The following is a 19,683-nucleotide window of genomic DNA, read 5'->3' on the forward strand; positions in this document are numbered from 1 at the left end:
TAAGTTTATTTAAATTCTTTTCTTGAAGCCCAAAGTTTGAAAATGTGTTAGATATCTCTGTGTATATACACTTTCTTCTTTTTCTCTGGGAATATTCTGTATCACCAGTGCCTTGGCATCATACTGCTCACAAATGTTATCTCTTATTAATAAAGCCATGTAGAACATAGAGGAAAAGAGGGCTATGTAATATTATACTTTTCTCTTGTCATTTTGTTGTTACCATTTTACCTCAATACTAATTATGTTTTATTACTTGAAAAAAATTCCAAAAATGTCAAACTGACTACTGAATGTTACAAAACTCAACTTGGTTTTGTCTTAAAATTCTCTGGCAATCATTGGGAAACATTTCTGGCCCAGAGGAAGCACTTGCCATTTTATTTGTTTGAAGTAAAAGAATTAATTTTTGGTGGGTTAAATTGGGAGGTTCTTCTCTTTTGTCTGTATTATAAGAATTAAGCCTATCCATTTTGGAAGCATAGGTAAGAAGAAAGGAATGCCAACTTATGTGTATGCTTGGATTTCCATCTTCCTCAGATCCCTCTGTTTAGCTATATGGCCTCCAAATCCAAAAGGACTTTATTCTAGAAATTTCAAGAATGGGTATTCTCATACGATGCTATATTTTCATTTAATTGTTTGTCATTTTTGGTTTAATCCACAAACATATCCTGTATGTCTGTTCTGCTTGGTTGACTTAAGGGGCCCAGAGAAGAAGGCACGTAAACATGAACATGATTAGGAGCCCCAGAGCACATAGTTCATGGGGAATCTAATGTGTAAATCACTATGCCTCCACTTAGAACCAACTACATGATGTGCAGGAAAAATGGAAATGTGAATCCTTGTTAAAAAAACTACTAAGAATTTCAAGACAGTGACAGCAGAACCCAAACATGGGACCTTTCTGAGTGTGGACCCATTATGACTGCACAGGTCACGGGCCCATGAAGCTGCCCTCGTCCCTTCCAGGTGGGATGAGATCAGAGCCAAACAAAGGCAGAGTTCAATACTTTGGGAGTCTACAAAAACAAATGACCAGTTCTGATGGTTGGGAAAGCAGGAGAAGGTTCAGGGGCCTTCTGGGAGCATTGATTAGATTTAATAAGAGAATTTTTTAAAAAGGAGTTTTTCCTATTTTTCCTATTGCTATTGTATAATATCTGTCACAGAAGTTGTCATGAGGTGTTTGCTTTAACTTGAATTTATGTTTTTCCAATTGATAACGTACTGAATTTGGAGGATGATTATTTGTAATAAAGAATGATGGAATGATCCCAAAGAAACTGGAGTTTATAGTGAAAAATCTGGTCTCCTAGTTACCCAGAAGGATTTGGATTGGAACCCAAGCCTAGAATGACTCCTTACCATCAAGTCTTTCTTTCTTCAAATGAAGAAGTGAGAGAAAAAGGAGAGGAAGACTTCCCAAGTTTGAATGATGGTATATTTTATTTGCTTATTTTTTGGGAGAGTAGGTGAGTGGTGGTAACTTCTGGGTTGCATTCTTCAGCTCTGTGGAACTTGGTCAGACTAAGAACTTGGCCAAGTTACTATAAAATTCCAGAGGATGTCACTGTAAGTTGATTTTACTTCTCAGGCAATCTCTTGAATTTTCCTTTGGATACTAGATATGGGAACTGGAATGTCGTCTCACCTTTTTCAAGCTGTTACCTGTCTCTTTCTCAACTTTCTTCTCTAGAAAATAGGACTAGAGTAAATAAATTCCTTATTTCTATGACATTTTTGGGTTGATGGAGTTTATTTTTGAATTTGCTAATATCAAATCAAGTTAAAAGGACTGGCAATTTAAAAAAAAAATAGCAGATGGATCTATGTATTTGGAAATTGTTCTTTTTTGATCCAGGAAGCTTCAACAGACTTTCTTCCACCACTTTTGTCTGATGACTGTGCTCCCTTACCTCATGATACCATATAGTAGGCACAAGGGCATGTTTTCTGGTCATGTAGGTGCCCAAAGCCACTGCTTAAAACTCTTGTGAGTTTGAAGTGTACTCTGACACAGTTAATTACAACATGAACATGCATATTTTGGGTTTGGCTAGTAGACTGAACAACATCCATACTTATAGGATGAGAAAAACAGACTTAGAGGCTGGTGCCAGAGGAGTGACTCAGTGGTCCAAGATCCAAGGGGGTTTAGGCATTTAGGGTAACTATGAGGCATAGCAGGTAGAACTGGCCTGATAGATTTGTCCATATCTGGACAAATCCAGGGCACTGAGATTGGTGGATAGTGGGAAGCAAGATTCAGTGGTAGGAAAGAGGATTGGCTTGGGGTCTGTGTCTGTAGGTATAGTTTTGGGTTTGATGTCCATTCCTTTGAGGGGCCAACAAAAAAGTAGGTTAGAAGGAGCTGTTGGAAGTGGTATTTGGTTACCTAGAGTGTACACAGGTATTTTTCTCTTTTGTATCTAATGGAATTGGGAGGTAGAGGAAAGAGATTCCCCGTGTCCATCAATCATATTTCCCAGCTCTGAACATATGAGGCAGACAGGATTTGGTTGTGGGCAGTTAGGGTGGGGGAGAAGCCAGCTCACATGGATATTTGTAGCATTGTCTACATACTGTCTACTTTCTGGCCAGAGCTTGCAAAGCTTAAGTGATGTTCAAGAAGGAGGCAATAAAAGCCACAATGATACACCATCTCCTGGCCTTAGCTGAGAGAGGCCCCAAGGACCCCCTGACTGTGTGATGTGCTCTCTTTCTGTGTTAGTCCAGAACAACATCCAAAAGATGGTGCGGACCCTCTGGCAGCAGCTTGTGGCACAGAGGCGACAGGAGCTGGAGGACACCTTCAAGATTGATCTTTCTGTGAAACCTGGAGAGAGTGAAGTGAAGATTGAAGAGATTACCCCACTCTGGGAGGAGACGATGCTCAAGGCCTGGCAGCATTACTTAGGTCTCTGTCCACTTGGCTTCAGGGAACAGAACTGCTGGGTCTCACAGATGCAAAATTTCGCAAACTTCCTCTGGGACCAGAGCCTTTTCCAACCAGATCTTCTGTGGTGTATGGGATTCACATCACTGAAACTTCACGAATCTTTGCTCACAAAGAATAAATGCCGCTTTGTATCTTGGGTAAAAGGAAGGTCAGAGATTCTAGCAGATTCTAGTAATTTCTTAGAGAGAGTGGATACAATGTCAAAGCTCTAGCTCTAGCCTAGAGTTTAGGGTTCTAGGTCTTGCCCTGATATTCATCTACCAGCTTTGAAACCTTGCACCAAGTCATGCAGTGACCTGGAGCTTCAGGTTCTTCATGTTCCAAGTGAAAGTTTTCACCCTGACAATATTAATGACCCTTGAATTCTTTCGGTGACTCAACATTTTCCCCTCATATTAGTAAATGCAGCAAATGTTGTTTCAATTTTTTTAAGATTTTATTTTTAGGCAATCTCTACCCTCAACGTGGGCTCAAACTTATAACCCTGAGATCAAGAATTAATTGCACCCTCCACCGACTGAGCCAACCAGCCCACCCACCCAGAATTTTGTTTTTAAAATGGTCATTGCTCTCACATTATGGCTCCTGTACTTGTTTTAAGTCTTCCAGCATCACAAAATTCACAGTGATTCAAAAGTTAGTTGTTTCCATGTGTACCATCCCACACTACCTGGTGAAATAGAACTTTTATTTCATTGGCTTTCCAAATTAGCCCTGGAAAATATGTATGTATGTACAAGCCTATGTGCATGCATATGTAATTTGAAGTCAGAATTTTATATTCCATTTCAGGGAAAAGTTTAATAAAGTAAGATATCTATCCCCATACACATATAGTGAAAAAAAATGGTGAGATGGGCCTTAGTGCTTACAAATGGCTCTCTTCTTTGTCATCACTCATGTATTGAAAATTCTCTGTATTTGATGACCTGTGTTTTAAACACATTATTTTATTTACTCTTCATGACACCAGAATGAGGTTAGATGGTATCATCCCCAGTTTATAAGATTGAGGACACAGAAACTTAAACTGCTTGTCCAGCATCTCACTTTGAGTCAGTGGAGCTAGGGATCTAAGACAGGTCTGATGACACCAAAATTCACACTATATTTCTTAGTTAGAAAATAACAGTGTGAGCTTGTAGTCTGGGCTGTGTTCCTTATTGGAGGTGGCATACTGGGATTGTGCCCCTGGCTGGCCCTTTGAAAGCCAAGCTAGTTGTAGAAATAGTATGTGGTCTCCTCTCAACTTCACCTCTGACAGTTTTTGCTTCCCTGTTCCTAGCATCTGAGAAGAAGTCGCTGTCCAATCGCTCGAATGTGGGACACCACAGCAAAGTCTCTTCATGGAGTGGCAGCTTGTCTTCAGCTATGAGGCTGATGCCTGGGCGGCAGGCCAAGGAGCCTGAGTGGAAGACAGAGGTGAGCTCAGACCCCTTTCCTTAAAGAAGCATCAGGCATTCGTTTCAAACCCCATGAGTCATGTCTTCTCTCTCTGTTGTTTTTGGACATATTCTTCTGAGAATTTAAGGTTATGCATGTGACTTATCACTTGAGACTACATCTAGAAGAGCCAGGTCTTAGGCTAGCTTGAAGTGAGTATGGGCTCCTCTGGAACTCCAAAAGCAGGTATTCTTTATGGCATTAAAACCTAAACCAATCCTCGTTCCCACTCTCCTTTTGAGTCAGATGTGCTCAGAGAGCACTAGCTTGCAGCTCAGTAAGAGCTGTATGTGTGGGCTTAGCAAAGTGGGACAGAACTATTGGCACCGTTACCAGGAGATGTAATAGTAGATCCTCTCGACTACTGAAGGGGCTGAGTTTTTGGCTTATTTTTTTTTCCAAATTAATTTCTCTAAACTGCATAAGAAACCATTTTAAAATTCAGTGGCACCAACAATGAGTTTTTGTGATCGTGGATGCTGTTATAAGGAATCTGGAGCATAACAGGAGCAGGAGGTGTCTCTATTCTCTGATGTCTGGGGCCTTGGCTGGGGTCATTGGAAGGCTCATTTACTAACACATATGCTTGTTCCTGCTGATTTTAGTCTGAGACCTTAGCTGAGACTGTTGGCTGGAGCACCTATACCTGGCTTCTCCATGTGTCCTGGGCTTTCTTACAATCTGGTGTCTGGGTTTCAAAGGAGGCTATTTTCCAAAGAAGGGGGAAGGAGAGAGAAAGAGTGAGAGAGAGAGAGAGAACAAGAGAGAGAGCCAGCTAGACAGACAAGGAGATACAGAAAAAGACAGAGTCAAGAGGAAGTCACATTGTCTTCCGTGACCTAGCTCCACCTCTGCTGCATTCTTTTGGTTGAGACAGGCACAGAGTTCTGCCTAGGTTCAAGGGGGAGGGAAATAGACTCAATCTTCTGGTGGGGAAGTGGCAAGATTGTGCAAGAACATGTAGGACTAGAAATATTGCTGAGGCTCTTTTGGGAGAACACAGTCTGTCATATTCTAATGCTGGGGTCACTGACTTATTTTCAGAGGTAGCTTGTGGTCATTGAATAGACATGACCTTAGGGTCAGGAGACTTGGGTTATTTACTTAACTTCCCTGAATCTTCACCTCCTTATCTCTACAATGGAACAGATAACTGTAGGAGATTGTGGGAAGGGGCTCCCCAGGGAGGTGAAATAATTGGTTGATAGACACATGCCACAACAGGAGCTCTCAGCCCGTGTAGCTTTGGAAAGTGAGATTGACTCTAAATCCCACCTGCTCAGAATATGGGCTCCGCTGTCCCCATGGCTCTGTTGTCTACTATGGCCAGTGACTGATGGGAGGGCACTATGGTCAGATGCTGGGGAGAAGAGAGGAGCAAAGGCTGCCTGCAACTGCCTAGGCAGCCTGGGGAAGGAAGGAGACTTTCCTCTTTCCAAGTTACAGAAACAAGAGGATTTAGGACATCTGGGGAAAGAGCCCAAACATAGAAGGGAAGACAGAAAATGAACTTGACTGGGCTGTCTGGCCACCTGGTGTTCAGAACTGAGGGTAGGCTGTGTTCTCAGCCTGTTGCCTTGTGGAAAACACTGCTCAGTCAGCTTATTGATTGGCTGACCAAGTGAGCGAACAACTCACTTAGGTTCATAACAGCTGTGTCACAGCTATTATCAGCCCCCTTGTATAGTTGTGGAAACTGAATATTAAAAAAAAAAAAGAAAAATAAAACCCAAGGGCTTTTTAGCCAGGAAATGGCAGTGTGAAGACAGGATCTCCTGTCTCTATACTGCCAAGCATGACCTTAGGCAACTATGTGACCTCTCACAGCCTCAATTCCTGATCTTACAACTGGGACTGTGCTTTGTTTGCACTAGAATCTGTGGAAGTGCTTGGAAACTGGAAACTGCAAGTGCTTTAGAAATGGAAGGCCATTTTCAAAATTCCATCTTCCTTTATCACTCTCTCTGCCAAAGGGAGGACCATCTCACAGGTGATAAAGCTGTGCTGAGTCCCAGAAGCTGGAGCATCCCCACCTGTGCCCAGGTACTTGCTCCTGACCAATGCCACTTGTGACAAGAGGGGGCCAGACATCTTCCTCTGGCTTTACCCTGGAACTTCTTGGTGAAGTCCCTTGACCAAGTCAGCTTTTTTTTCCAGGAGATCAATTTAGTCAGGCTGTGGAGGCCAAGGAAGGGATGGCTGGGTTGCTAAGCATGGATATTTGTATAGGAACGTTTGCAGACTATTGATGTGCCTCTCACCACTCCCCCTCCCCTTCCTGGGTCATTGTCATTGGACTCAGTTGCCTCTGAGTCCTGGGAAGATTGGTTGAGAAATGAATCATCTGAAAGAAGCTGAAATAGACTGCAATGTTTGAGGCCATGTAGGTCTGTAAATGGCTTATAACAGTTTGCTCCAAGCTCACACTGAAAGATCTGGAGGCAAAAGTATTTTAAATTGGCTCTGTCTTTGGTGAAGGCAGGCTGCTGAAGATACTGTCTTCTACAACAGTTGAGGTCTCCATTCATTTACTCATTCACTCAACAAATATTTAGTAAGTGCTTGCTTTGTACCCTACTGTAAGCACTGAGCTTACAGAAGAGAGGAAATCTGACATATTCTCTGTTTTCATGGAGACTGCATTTTAGGGGATGAAGATAAACAAAAAAACAGATAGATCATTTGTAATTATGGATGGTGCAATTAGCAACGAGGAAAAATTGAGCAGGGTAAGTGGGAGAGGGTGGCTGTTTATTTTTTTTATTTTTATTTTTTAAAAGATTTTATTTATTCATGAGAGAGAGAGAGAGAGAGAGAGAAAGAGAGAGGCAGAGACACAGGCAGAGAGAGTCGCAGGCTCCATGCCAGGAGCCCGATGCGGGACCCGATCCTGGTACTCCAGGATCGCGCCCTGGGCCAAAGGCAGGCGCCAACCCCTGAGAGGGTGGCTGTTTAGATAAAGGTGTTAAAAGCCCTCTCTGGAAGGCGGGCATAGGAGCAGAGAAATAAAAAAGAGACTCTGGAAAAGCGGTGGTCAGGCAGAGACGACCATCAGACAAAAAAGCTGAGACCGGCATATGCTGAGGTGTTCAAAGGCAGCGAAGACCAGTGTGGCTGGATTGAAGTGGACAGAGGGAAGCCCCTGGGGACATCCCCTTCAGCTCTCACCATCAGGAAGAACTGTGCTTTTCCAGAGCAACTCATCAACAACAGGACTTTTGTCACTGTTACATTTCTGGGCACTTAGATGTAACCATGGCCCAGCTCTTGTAACTGCATATACCTGGCGCCATAAATTTCTGCAAAACATATGCACATGAATACATGCATGCATGCACACACCCCTCTTCTTGTTTCTTTCTTCCTTTTGGAACCACCATGATCTTCAAATAATTTATTCATCCTTTTTTTCAGTTTATATTGTCTAGGAGACTTCTAAAAGACAAATTATTTTTGAAACAAAGTGGACTATGTTTTAATTTTAAAAATTGATGTCTGCTTTGGGGCATACTACACCAGTGACTTGGTCTGGGCTGGGTACAGTGCCTGGTACATAGGAGACTCTTAAAGGATGTGTGTGGCACTGCTTGGAGTGATAGCATAAAATGCTTTCCCTCTTTTTGCTAAGATGAAACTCAGCAGCCTTCAAATCCCACATCCATCACTCATCCTCACAAGATGCCTTTGTTGCTAACAGAAGGCACAACTTCTCAGGTACATATGTAGACTGTGATGTCATAGGAGAAGAGCATCAACTATTTGCCCTGGGGTCTGTTTAATTATTTTTAAAAATTAATTTTGATTATTACAGCTGATTACACCTCAGTGAGCAATGTAATTGATATTTTCTAATGTATCCCAAGGAACATTTTGTACAACATGCTTTTTGTTGTTGAAGGTTAAAGACTCCATTATTGGTTTTTGCCTAAATATGCCTACATCATTAGTCCCTCCAGTGAGAAGGTCGCCATCTGGAAAAAGCAGCATGGAGACATTATTCAGGCACAAGTGCATGAAATTGGTGTTTCTGCATCTTCTGTCTCTCTTCTGGAGAGAAGAGGCTTGTAATTAAAGGAGTTGGTTTTGGAGGAAACATTATTCATTTGGTGTTATTCCTTATCATGTCAGCAGCTGACAGCTCTGTAGCACTGATAAATTGTTCCTCAGAGTGAGACATATGATGCACCATTCCTAATTCCTCTCACCTATCTTTGTTTTCAGTAGAAAATGTCTTCCTCTTGGCAGGTGAGCTGAACTTTGAGGCAAGGCTGAAATGATGGATGTTATTTCTTCCTTTTCTTCTCCTGACACCATCACAGTCCCCTCTGGGTTGGGACTATCAAGTCATGGCCTTTCCTGGGGTGAAAGAAGGCTGCAAAAAAAAAAAGAAAGAAAAAAAAAAAGAAAGAAAGAAAGAAAGAAAGAAAAAGAAAAGAAAGAAGAAGGCTGTAAGAGTCAGCCTGTCCCACAGGGGTTGGGACCTTGGGCCCCCTTGAAGCTACGAGAGGCCAACTCTGGTGTCCTGGAAGCTGTTTCATCATGTCCACCTTCAGCCTTGAGCAACCCAGAATGTGTACCCTGGCCAGTCGCTCCTCCTCACAGCCCTATGTGCCACTTGCCAACTCAGTTTTAGACTTTCTTGTTGAAAAATAAGTTGAGAAAACACCAACAACTCATACTGGTTTCTTAGCTTTGACAGATACACCATGACAGTGTATGATGTTGATATTACGGAAAAGTAGGTGAGGAGTTGGCAGGAACCTCTTTGTAACATTTCTGTAAATTTGGAATTATTCCAAAATACATAGTATGGAAGCTCCTTTTTTTTTTTCTTTTTCTTTTTTGAAGAAAAAGCATTAGCAAACAGAAAATAGGCACATAGGACACAAGAGCAAGGGGCTGGTTGGCAAGGGGCCGTGAGGATGAGTGGAGGCAAGGCCTGTGAGCAGGGGGATGGTCAAAGTCCCTGTAGGCTGCAGGGAGGACACTATAGCTCACGCTAGTTATACCCGAAGTGAGGATTAAAGTAGTGGGGGAGAGGTACATTTCTGTATGTGGGGGTAAGACTGGAGGTTAGAGACCCTGAGGGAGGGAGAGGTGAGGCTGGCGGTTGTGGCTTCATTTAGGTGGGAGATAACGGAGGCTGAAGGGACAGGGTTTGGAGCAGTGGAAATCAAAAAACACCCAAGAGAATTCTGTTTACCTAAGCCTGGGATGAACAAAAGAGTGCTGCCATGGACAGGGCCCTGGCCTTTTACTTTAAAATTTTTTTTTCATTTAAATTCAATTTGGTTACCATATAGTATATCATTAGTTTCAGCAGTAGAATTTAATGATTCATCAGTTGCATACAACACCCAGTGCTCATCATATCAAATGCCTCCTTAGTGCCCATCACCCAGTTACCCCATCCCCCACCCAGCTCCCCTCCGGCAACCCTCAGTTTGTTTCTTAGAGTTAAAAGTCTCTTATTGTTTGCCTCCCTCTCTTTTTAATCAGGCAGTAAGGAGAAAGGATGCTGCTGGAGTGTGGCAGGTGCGGGAGGTATGTGATTCGCATGGTCCTGTTGGATCTGCAGAGAATGGGAAAGAACAAGCCATAGGAAGGGAGTTGAAAGTTCGGGGCCACTTAGCCCGTAAAAGGGTGGGAGTGGAGCCTCTCTACCTGACCTGTGCCTTTTTTACCCCATTTTCCTCCTGGGATCAGCAGTACATGTGTGGACAGCTGTTTCATGCAGGGGCCAGGTGGATCCCACCTGCGGAGGAAGGCGCACACTCCTGCCTCCACGCAAAGTTTAGGGGCTTATTAAGGAGTAAGACCCTCTGGAGCAGGGCCAGGCCCAGGATCCATATGTTTCTATGGCCTTTGGAGATAGCTGAGCAAGCTTCCTGTTGCCATCTTCAAAGTTGAAATGGTTCAGGTAGGGAAGCCAGGGCTGTATGAGAATTAATAAAAGGGATGAGAAAGCACCACAGCCAGAGGGTGATACACCTCAGTTGCTAAAGTATCAAAGACAAGCTCTTCACAGGAGTTCTAGGCCCGCCCTGACAAGGGCACAAAAGCACGACACATTTGCTCCAGCGTCTCTGGTCTCTAACAGCTTTCCTGTGGGTGAGCCCTCTGCCCACCAGGTACAGTAGGGCCTTCTCTAAGACCGTCAGTGCCCATTAGTGGGAACCTTGATCTCAGAGACTGGACACTTGAGTAAGCAAGGTGGCTGCAGAGTCCATAGGCTACCTCTCTGAATGTGTGTCCAGGACCCCCATCCCAGCCCCCTACACACAGTGGTCCTGCCCCTGGTGGAGGAAGAGGGGCTGGCTGAGGCCAGCAACTGGGTGACAGCTGTATGAACCACAGCCCTGGCTGGCATCCATGGCAAGTGAAATGACATTCTGACCTTCAACTCTGAGCATGGCACCCATTATCTCTTTTAAAAATCGCTGTGGAAAATTTCAAACATATACAGCAGTAGCGAAAATAATAATAACATGAATCCTCATGTGTTTATTCATTACTTCACATCCACAGTGTTCAACTCATGGCCAATCTTGTCTCATCTCTGTCACTACTCACTTTCCTCCTCTGCGCAGAATAATTTTGAAGCAACATCCCAGACATTATATCATCTCATGCATAAGTGTTTCTGTATACTTATTTTTCTCTTTAAAGAAATCATGAAGCCCAAATAAAAATTGCAGAAAAGGAAACAAGTGTGCAGAATGGGAAGGCTTTAGCAGTCTCTGTGGGAGCAATTGAGCAGTTCCCGATGGAACTGGCATGTTCTTTCTGGCATGATTGTATTCCTCTTCTGCTGCTCTGTGATTTTGGTCTTGCTGAGGCTGGAAGTACAAGGAGCCTCAGAGAACTCCATGCCCCTGCTTCCAGAAGGAGGGTAGGGACTGACGAAGACACAATGCTTTTGAGTTTGGTGCTTCAGCACTTCTGAGTTCAGGGAATAAATAGCACTTACCATAGAAGCCTCAGCAGTCACTCACCTGCCCCCACTCACTCATGGGGCAGGAGAACTCCAGGGCCAAGAAGAGATTTTTGAAAATAGAAAGAAATGGGCTCGGACATGAAGGCAAGTAAGTGGTGGAGTAGTGGGTAACAGCCGAGGAAGTTACAATGCAACTGTGAAAACAGAACTCGGAACTTCTAGAATCTCTCTACTGTAAGAGTTTAAGCAAAAAAAAAAAAAATTGTAAGAGGCTGTAGGGAATTTTAAAAATCTGAAATTTAGAAGGTTGTCACTTGGATTGTTTCTACTTAAACTTGTAAATTCACATGATGTTTGGGGACAAAAGAGAAAGGGGTTTCCCCGATGAATATGCCTTTAAGAGAGATGTGTAGAAGCAGGTGGCCTAAACTGAGGGGGTGGGGGTGGGGGGTACAGGGATTAAGACACATGAGGACTTCTAAAATTAGGTCAGAGGATGTAGAGAGGTGCAATCCTGATAGTGCCTTCTCACCGGCACAGCAGAAGGGCAGGCAGACAGCCTCTGTCAGCAAATCAAGAGAAGAGCTGGAGGGACAAAGCCACTGGAAATCATAGGAAAGGGAAGAGTGATCCAGAAAACCTGAAATTACGCAGTTGGTGAGAAATCACAGTGCTGTGTTGTTGGAAAACCCCATTGTGTTCAGTGGTGGGAAAAGTCTTGTGAACAAGTAATTAAATGGGACTATGTGTTAGAGGAATAAAACCATTCAGAAACAAATGAAAGTATGATTTAAAAAGAGACTTGGAGAAGTGTAAATCCCTCTATGGATGTGAGTACGATTATGGCATTCTGCTAAATGGAATCTCGGCTTTTTATAATTGCTGTGGGCAAGGCTGCCAGTGACTTACTCTCTCTTGATGCTTTTCCAGAGATAACTGACCCTAAAAATAGTGTCCCTCTTGCCAGCTTGGCCTTAGAGCTCTTCATGGTATGTCTGGACTACAAGTATTTCCAGAAACGACTTCCATTATGCTTCATTGTGGAGGTATTAGGGAGCAAGAAAAAGAAAAATGATGAGGTCCACTATCTTTTTTCTTTTTCTTTTTAAAAAGATTTTATTTATTTATTCATGAAAGACACACAGAGAGAGAGAAGCAGAGATGTAGGCAGAGAGAGAAGCAGGCTCCATGCAGGGAGACCGATGTGGGACTCAATCCCAGGACCCCGTGATCATGCCCTGAACCAAAGGCAGACACTCAACTGGAGCCACCCAGGCGTCCCACACTATCTATTTTCTTAAACCATTGAAGTTTCCTTTTTCACTGCAGCTAAAGTTATGTAGCATGAATCATGGCCCTGGTCTTGCAGGAAGTGGTGTTCCAACGCCACAGTCACAATAGACCTTCCCACAGAAGCAAGGTATCCAGGTGATGGAGGTGGGGACACAGCATCGTAGGGTCATGGGAATGCAGCCAGGCTGGGCAATACCTGTGCACACTTGTGCATGTGTGTGTGCAAGCATGTGTGCCTGTGCATGAATTGTCCTTTAGGTTTTTTTCAAGTGGTCTGGCAGCCAACCACGTGCTCTCTCTTGTTCCCACTATTCCCTTGACATACTTGCACATGTGTGCGCACACACATACACACACAGATCATTCTTCAAACAGTTGATGTTAGAACCCACTCATCACATTATCATTGAGAGGTGACCAGGAAGGACTTAGCTGGAACAAGGAACTCCGTACCAGAAGTGAACGTGGATGATAGGTCCTAACAGCAGAGGATTCAAAAGAGTGGCAGCAGCACCCACACAGCATTATTATCCAGAACAAGGGGGAAGGACAATCACAGGCAGATGAGACAGTGGCTTTTCTTTTTCCATTTAAAGGAAATCTCAAATGTTACTAGTCTGTCAAAAGTCCTTGTTACAGGAGTTTGAAGAATAGAAGTAAATGAACAAAGCAAACACTGATACCTTTAATGATGTTTCTTTACCAAGTGCATCATTTGTGAGACATCCTTATCTTCATAATAGAAGGATAATTAACATCACTAATTATCTAATTAAGTTCATTAAGCATCCACCAACAGTGCACCATGAAGTTGACATTATGTTCTACAGTCAACAAATGCCTTTGATTTCTTAGGAAGTAATTAAAATGTAAATTAGTATGCAATTTTATGCACAGGGGAAGTTTTGAATTACATATTCATTTCCAAACTGCTTAGAGCAACATAGTTTTTGGTTTTTTTTTTCTTCAATAAAAGCAGACACTTTGCTATTAGTGGTATATATTAAAGTTGCCATCCTGTTGTTCAGCGTTTGAATCATTGCCAGGTTGTAGTACTTGGATGATACAGAGTGTTTAGTTGATGTGTTTGCTACTGTGCTTTATGCTTTTGTTCTTAATTGATCATTTTATTTAATATGTTGGTTTGTTTGTGACTTCTGTGTTTAAAAATACCACAACTGATTTTTTTCCTTGAAAACTTTCTGTAACTTAAATCTCTAGCTGATTTTGCCCTTTAAAGGTATTTTAGTCAAATATTTTTATGTATTCTTTCCATCAGGTTAGGTTCAGGGAATGCAATCAGTGGCTTGCTGAGAGCAGGTCACACACATGCACCTCCATACATAGGAAATGAGGGTAGCTGCACAGATCAAACCTGTGACCCAGCCATCCTTAGTTGCAAGTTCACATTTCTCTGCTTTTGAGGGCAGCCCCTTGGTTTCTGATGAAATAGTATAACTTAATTTATTATAATGGGATATAACTGTTGTGCTAAATACAGCAACCTAATCAGGTTAGGACACAGACATCGGAGTCTCCAGACATTTGCTAGAAAAGAGGGTCCCAAGACAGAAGCCACCATACCCAATTCTCCAAAATTCTCACTTTTTGAACAATCTCAAATGAATCCTGGAAAGCCACCCCCCTTTTTTTTAAAAGAATCACATTTTTTTATTATTATTATTGGAGTTCAATTTGCCAACTATAGCATAACACCCAGTGCTCATCCCACCAAGTGCCCATGTTTTATCAAAGCTCACAGTTTAGGCAGCCCAGGTGGCTCAGCGGTTTAGTGCCACCTTCAGCCCAGGTTGTGATTCTGAAGACCTGGGATTGAGTCCCACGTCTGGCTCCCTGCATGGAGCCTGCTTCTCCCTCTGCCTGTGTCTGTGCCTCTCTCTTGTGCTCTGTGTCTCTCATAAAATAAATAAATTTCTTTTTAAAAAAACTTTTAAAAAAAGTTTATTGTCAGAGCTCAGTGGGTGGGATGTCCACCTTTATCATGTTGTACCATGAAGACACTGGGCAATTTGAGTATTGAGTTGATGTCACCTGTTTAGCGAGGAGGAAAAGTCTCTGCTGATGATGTTGAACATCCCAATCACTTTTTGGATGATTTTTCCAGGGTCGGATTTAGGTGTTGCCAGATTCAGGCCCCTCAGTTTTGTGTGAATGAGATTTCAGGTAAATGCAGAGAGAATACAGTGGCATAAGAGAGACTGCCCCTTGTTCTTTTGAAAGGATCAACATCAGGTTTTGGCCATGAATAGAGCCTGCTGAACCCACAGCTGCTCATCAATGTTAGTGCAGACATCCCCATAGTCCAAGCAGAGAGAGGCTGGTCTCCTGGGTCAGGTGGAGGACAGGTAGCATGGTACAAGTACATTAGGTGGACATGAGGCTGGCTGAACTATGATAAGCAGTAGCTTCATGCCAGAGGAAACCCACACAGGGCCTTCCATTGAAATAGGCAGTTTTGGGGGGTGGGCCCTGACTTCTGTCCCAGCTTTGCCAGCAAGCTGTGAGCTGTAGTGTGGTCTGTGTCTTTGTTCTCATTTGTCATTCCAGAAGGGATTCCTTTTTTCCCATTCATGTAAAAGATAGTGGCTAGGCTAGGGGAGACCTTGGCTTGACCACGGGATCCCACTGCTAAAATCAGATGATGCTGACCTTCTTCAAATAGGCAGCAAGCACCCACCTCAGTGAACAGAATTTTCCCCTCAACTGTTTATTCCTAAAACTTATTTTAAAATGTGGTCTTCTCTAGCATGACTTCCTAATAATGCAAAGTCCACCCGACAATTGAATAATTAATACCAACAGTAACTCACTTCATCCCATGGCTGGCTTAGGGTCCAGCCTCCTGCTAATCACACATTTCCTCACCTGCACCCAGCACGAAGGGAAGACAGTGTCACCGTGCTGCACAAGTGCACCATTAAACCAAAGGCTCTACCACCTGACAACGGCCTAAAGCCACCTCTAAGTGCTTTTCTGATCATTCCGCCTCACAAGAAATGGGCTAAAGTTGCTTTGATTTTGGCAGCCGGATGATAGCTTGAACCTTCTCTAAGAGAGCCGGCACTGAAGCTATGCAAGTTCCACAAATCGATGGAATATGCTCAACATCAGGTCCTGACCATTGCCCGTTAAAAAGTGCGCTGAATCTAAATTATGCTTGAAAAGTCTTTAGGGGCAAATGCTCCATTTCTTCTCCAGAGATGTCTATCCAAATAGCAGCATCTAGTCTGAAAAAGTTAACTAGATCTTCTCACTTCCTTCTGTTATTTTCTGATTTTATTTCTTTCCCTACTGTAGTATTTTTATTACAAAATCAGGCTGTGTATGCCATTTGTGATGGGTGTCATGGAGGACTCTTTCAAAGCAACTCAAAGTCCAAGTCAGCAGTTCAATGCACGATATTTTAATGTACATAAATACTTCTTCCTGTGCAATTCAATATCACATGAATTTATTGAATAGACCTAGCATTCCTCACTAAAAATATAGAGATGAATAACTCACAACCCCATATTTTAAGAATCCTTATGCTGTTTATTGATCTCCCTACTTAGATGGTATCTAAGAAGAATAATAGTAGATGAGCTTCTAAACAAAACATGTATAGGTCAAGATTTTGTAAATTGAAACAGATTTGAAATTAATTTAGGAACTAGGCATTTTAAAGGAATCCTGGGTTGAATCCTTTTGAAAACTGAATATAGTCCTTTGCTTTAAAGGTAACTTATACCCAGGAATCTATTTTGAGTTTCGGATTTTTGTATGTTAGATTTCCTAGCATGAGACATACCTGCATTACAAAAACTGATATGGTGTTTGGGGGAGGGTATTATTATCCTGAGAAATGCTTTCAATTTTGAAAAATTATGACCCAAGAATGGGGGAAGCACATTTTTGTTTACTTCCTAAATTTGAGTTTTTAAAACATAAATATTATTCATCAAAACAAAAAAATGCTTTTGAGTTCACGAGACAGAGTATCCCAAACTATATAATGAGAAACTGGCAGATGGTCGTGGAGTGGAGGAGTGCAGGGCCCTCCCTAGGCGCTGCTGCCATTCACAACCCGCTAGGGCTTGTTCCCAGCTTGGCCGCCAGGTGCCTGCCACGTGAGTTACAGCCGCGTTCTCGCCCTGGGACCCATCTATTATGAGAAGCCATTTTGGTTAATTAAAAAAGTGTTTCAAAGTCTCAGAACAGGAAGCTCTGAAATCTTCTTCTCTTTGCTATTGTCGATGGGGGTTGGTGTAAACTTGGCTCTGTGGCCTGGCATAGGACGGAGAGTGGGGACAGCAGAAGGAAGCATGGCAGTCTGGGTTCTGGGGGCCTGGGAGAAAGGTTCAGAGGTCCTCAGGTGTTGGCTTGATTTACTGTTATAAGTAAGAGTAACAAAGGGAGCAGCTGAGGTTGTTTAGTAAAACAAAAGTGCAATTGAATGAGTATGTGTCCAATCAGTAAGAACTGATGGTCTCAGACTCATGGACTTCTCTGTCTAGGAACTGCTGTTGGTTTCAGGAAACAGGCTATAAGTGAAAGGAAATAGATGAGAAAGTATGAGCTAGTGAGACATAATCTGGAGGAAATGGATGATATGCTAGAGACTGCCTCGTGATCACTGTGGGTTGGAAGTGATAAAGTGAGAGGAAAAGAGGAACCATCCAGCATCTGGGGAATGTGAACTCTAGAAACAGATCCAGCCATTGACAACGCTCCCTGGTGGGAATGAGTTTGTATATTTGAAGACAGAGAGAGATCCACATAAATGGAGCATGGAGCCCAAACGGGAGGGACTGGTCCAGAAGGGTGGCAGGAATCAATTGTCAAGTGCCATTCCAGCTTCTCTAGAGGATTGGATAACATGTGGGCGTCTATGACTTCATCTGCATCTATATTTCCACATCTCTCTCTTCTTTAAGCACCCGTTTCTTCTCCAGGCATTCCCTCTTTCAAAGTTCTACACACATTCATTGATTTCCTCTCGTGTATCCCTGGCCCTTGGCTTAAGGCCAGTGGATACTGACTGACCCAGTCCCGGACCTGGGAATCCTGCCTTCTAGGGGGGGTGAAATAATTACATTTTGAAGAGGTTAAGGTTCAGGATGTGCCCATAGGAAAGAAGGCCTCACTTGGGCTTTTTGGAGAAGCTTGAGCTGAGATGAGGAGGAAGAGGAAGGATGCAAGGGAAGATTGGTAGTGAGGAAGGGGCCCCTCCAGGTGCAGGACAGTTGTGACCATCCGCCTTGCGGCTCAGCTGCCAGCCTGGCATTACCAGAATATCCACTTTGTCTTAATTTCATGTATTTCTTTATATCTTTTTTCATTCCCCAGAGGATTTATGGTAACTTGAGATGAGGATGCATGTAATAAAGAAATGAGATCAGGAAAAATAATAATAAGAGAAGAAAGCAAATTCCTGGGGAATTAAGACCTTAAACACATAGTCTATAAAGAGTTACACTCAAGCATCTACACTGCGCTCTAGCTTTCTGGATGCCATTGTGGAGCAGGGGCTATCTAGTTCATACTTTTATGCCCACCCATCAATAACGCTTCTGCCAAGAGGCGGAAGTGCTTGAGAACAGGGAGAACAAAGCAGATGGCCCTGCCCCGCATCTATTTGCCACCCTAATTGTGAGTTTTAAAAAATCCAATCTGACCATGTCATGTCCCTGATCAAAAACCAGCATGTACTGCCACACTGTCCAGGAGAAGACTCAGACCCACAACCACACTGCAAGAAACCTGACCTCACTACTTTTTTCCCTCGCCCCCATCCCGCATGGTCTGCAAATTAGGTCCATTTCCATATTTTATTATAATGCATCTCCCATCTGTCTTCTCCCATCTGTACCCTTGGGCACATGTGGGCCTATCTTCCCCTAAGAGCCTCCCCCTTCCATAGGACCAACTGCTTCTCCTGGACTTTAAAAATCCTGTCCCTTCTGAAAGCCTGCCGAGCCCCCTCCAGCCTGGTTGTGACCCTGCGTAGCCACAGCTCTCTCTGTCACTCACGATGGCCGCTGCTGTGAGGACCCAGCCTAAGGGAGAGGGTTGGGTTGGTGTTGAACACATGCAGCCCATGGCAGATGCCTACTGGCTGGTCCTGGTATAGCCCCTAAGAGAGCCGAGGTGAGCAGATGTGTGCAGCATCAAGGCTGTGGCTCCCATTTGTTTTCTGTCTCTGAAATGTATGTTGCAGTGTGTAGGTTGTCTCTGTGCTAGGCATTATCTGGAGTGAAAGAAGGTGTATGAGCTTGCCCATGCTGCCCTAACAAAGCAGCACAGACTGGAGGCTTCACCAACAGCCATCTCTTCTCTCACACTTCCATTCTGTCTGAGCCTGGTGGAGGCCCTGACACCCAAGAAGGAGGCAAAGAGGAGAGACAGTGGCTCCCTTGAGAAGGCCCAGTACCTAGAATTCCAAAGCTTTTGTCCTTTGTTACATTGGAGTGGTTTTTTTTTTTTTTTTAAGTAGTCATGTTCCTTGTACTCATGACAATTGAATTTAATAAAAACATCACAGTTCATGGGGCAGCCTGGGTGGCTCAGCGGTTTAAGTGCCTGCCTTCGGCATAGGGCGTGGACCTGGAGTCCCGGGATCGAGTCCCACATTGGGCTCCCTGCATGGAGCCTGCTTCTCCCTCTGCCTGTGTCTCTGTCTCTCTCTCTCTCTTTCCCACTCTCTCATGAATAAATAAATAAAATCTTTATTAAAAAACACATCACAGTTCAAAAAAGACAAATTAGAAACCACTATTCATCTTAGAAATTAATATGTGGGTGAATTTAATGAGAGATGACTTGAGCTATGGTGATCTGGTCCTTCCTCAGCCACTCTCAGTGCCAGTTGTTTGTCATTATTGCTGGAAATATGATTATTACTCTGGTATTGCTTGACATTTATTAAGAATCCAGGGGCTATGGCTCCATAGCAGAGAAAAGTGCAATTATCTGGGCACTTGAAGAGTGTTTCCTAGCCCAACTCATCTAAGTAGATATCCTGCAAAGACCCCTTGACTGTGAC

The 19,683-nt window shown here is 43.3% G+C and overlaps 1 protein-coding gene across 9 annotated transcripts in view; it reads left to right on the forward strand.

The window, feature by feature from the left end:
• WDFY4 (WDFY family member 4) overlaps positions 1 to 19,683 on the forward strand; it is a 285,745-nt gene that overhangs the window by 138,934 nt on the left and 127,128 nt on the right. For all 9 annotated transcript variants that reach the window (XR_004810035.2, XR_004810033.2, XR_004810034.2 and 6 more), the window contains 3 exons: positions 1,323 to 1,444; positions 2,738 to 2,923; positions 4,251 to 4,387. Coding sequence is in view for 6 of the 9 variants with exons in the window: in XM_025466322.3 (XP_025322107.1) it covers positions 1,323 to 1,444; positions 2,738 to 2,923; positions 4,251 to 4,387 (445 nt within the window). In the remaining 3 variants the exon portion in view is untranslated. The remainder of the gene's footprint in view (positions 1 to 1,322; positions 1,445 to 2,737; positions 2,924 to 4,250; positions 4,388 to 19,683) is intronic.

Source organism: Canis lupus, chromosome 28 (genome assembly GCF_003254725.2).
Source record: "Canis lupus dingo isolate Sandy chromosome 28, ASM325472v2, whole genome shotgun sequence".
Classification (NCBI taxonomy): Eukaryota; Metazoa; Chordata; class Mammalia; order Carnivora; family Canidae; genus Canis; species Canis lupus.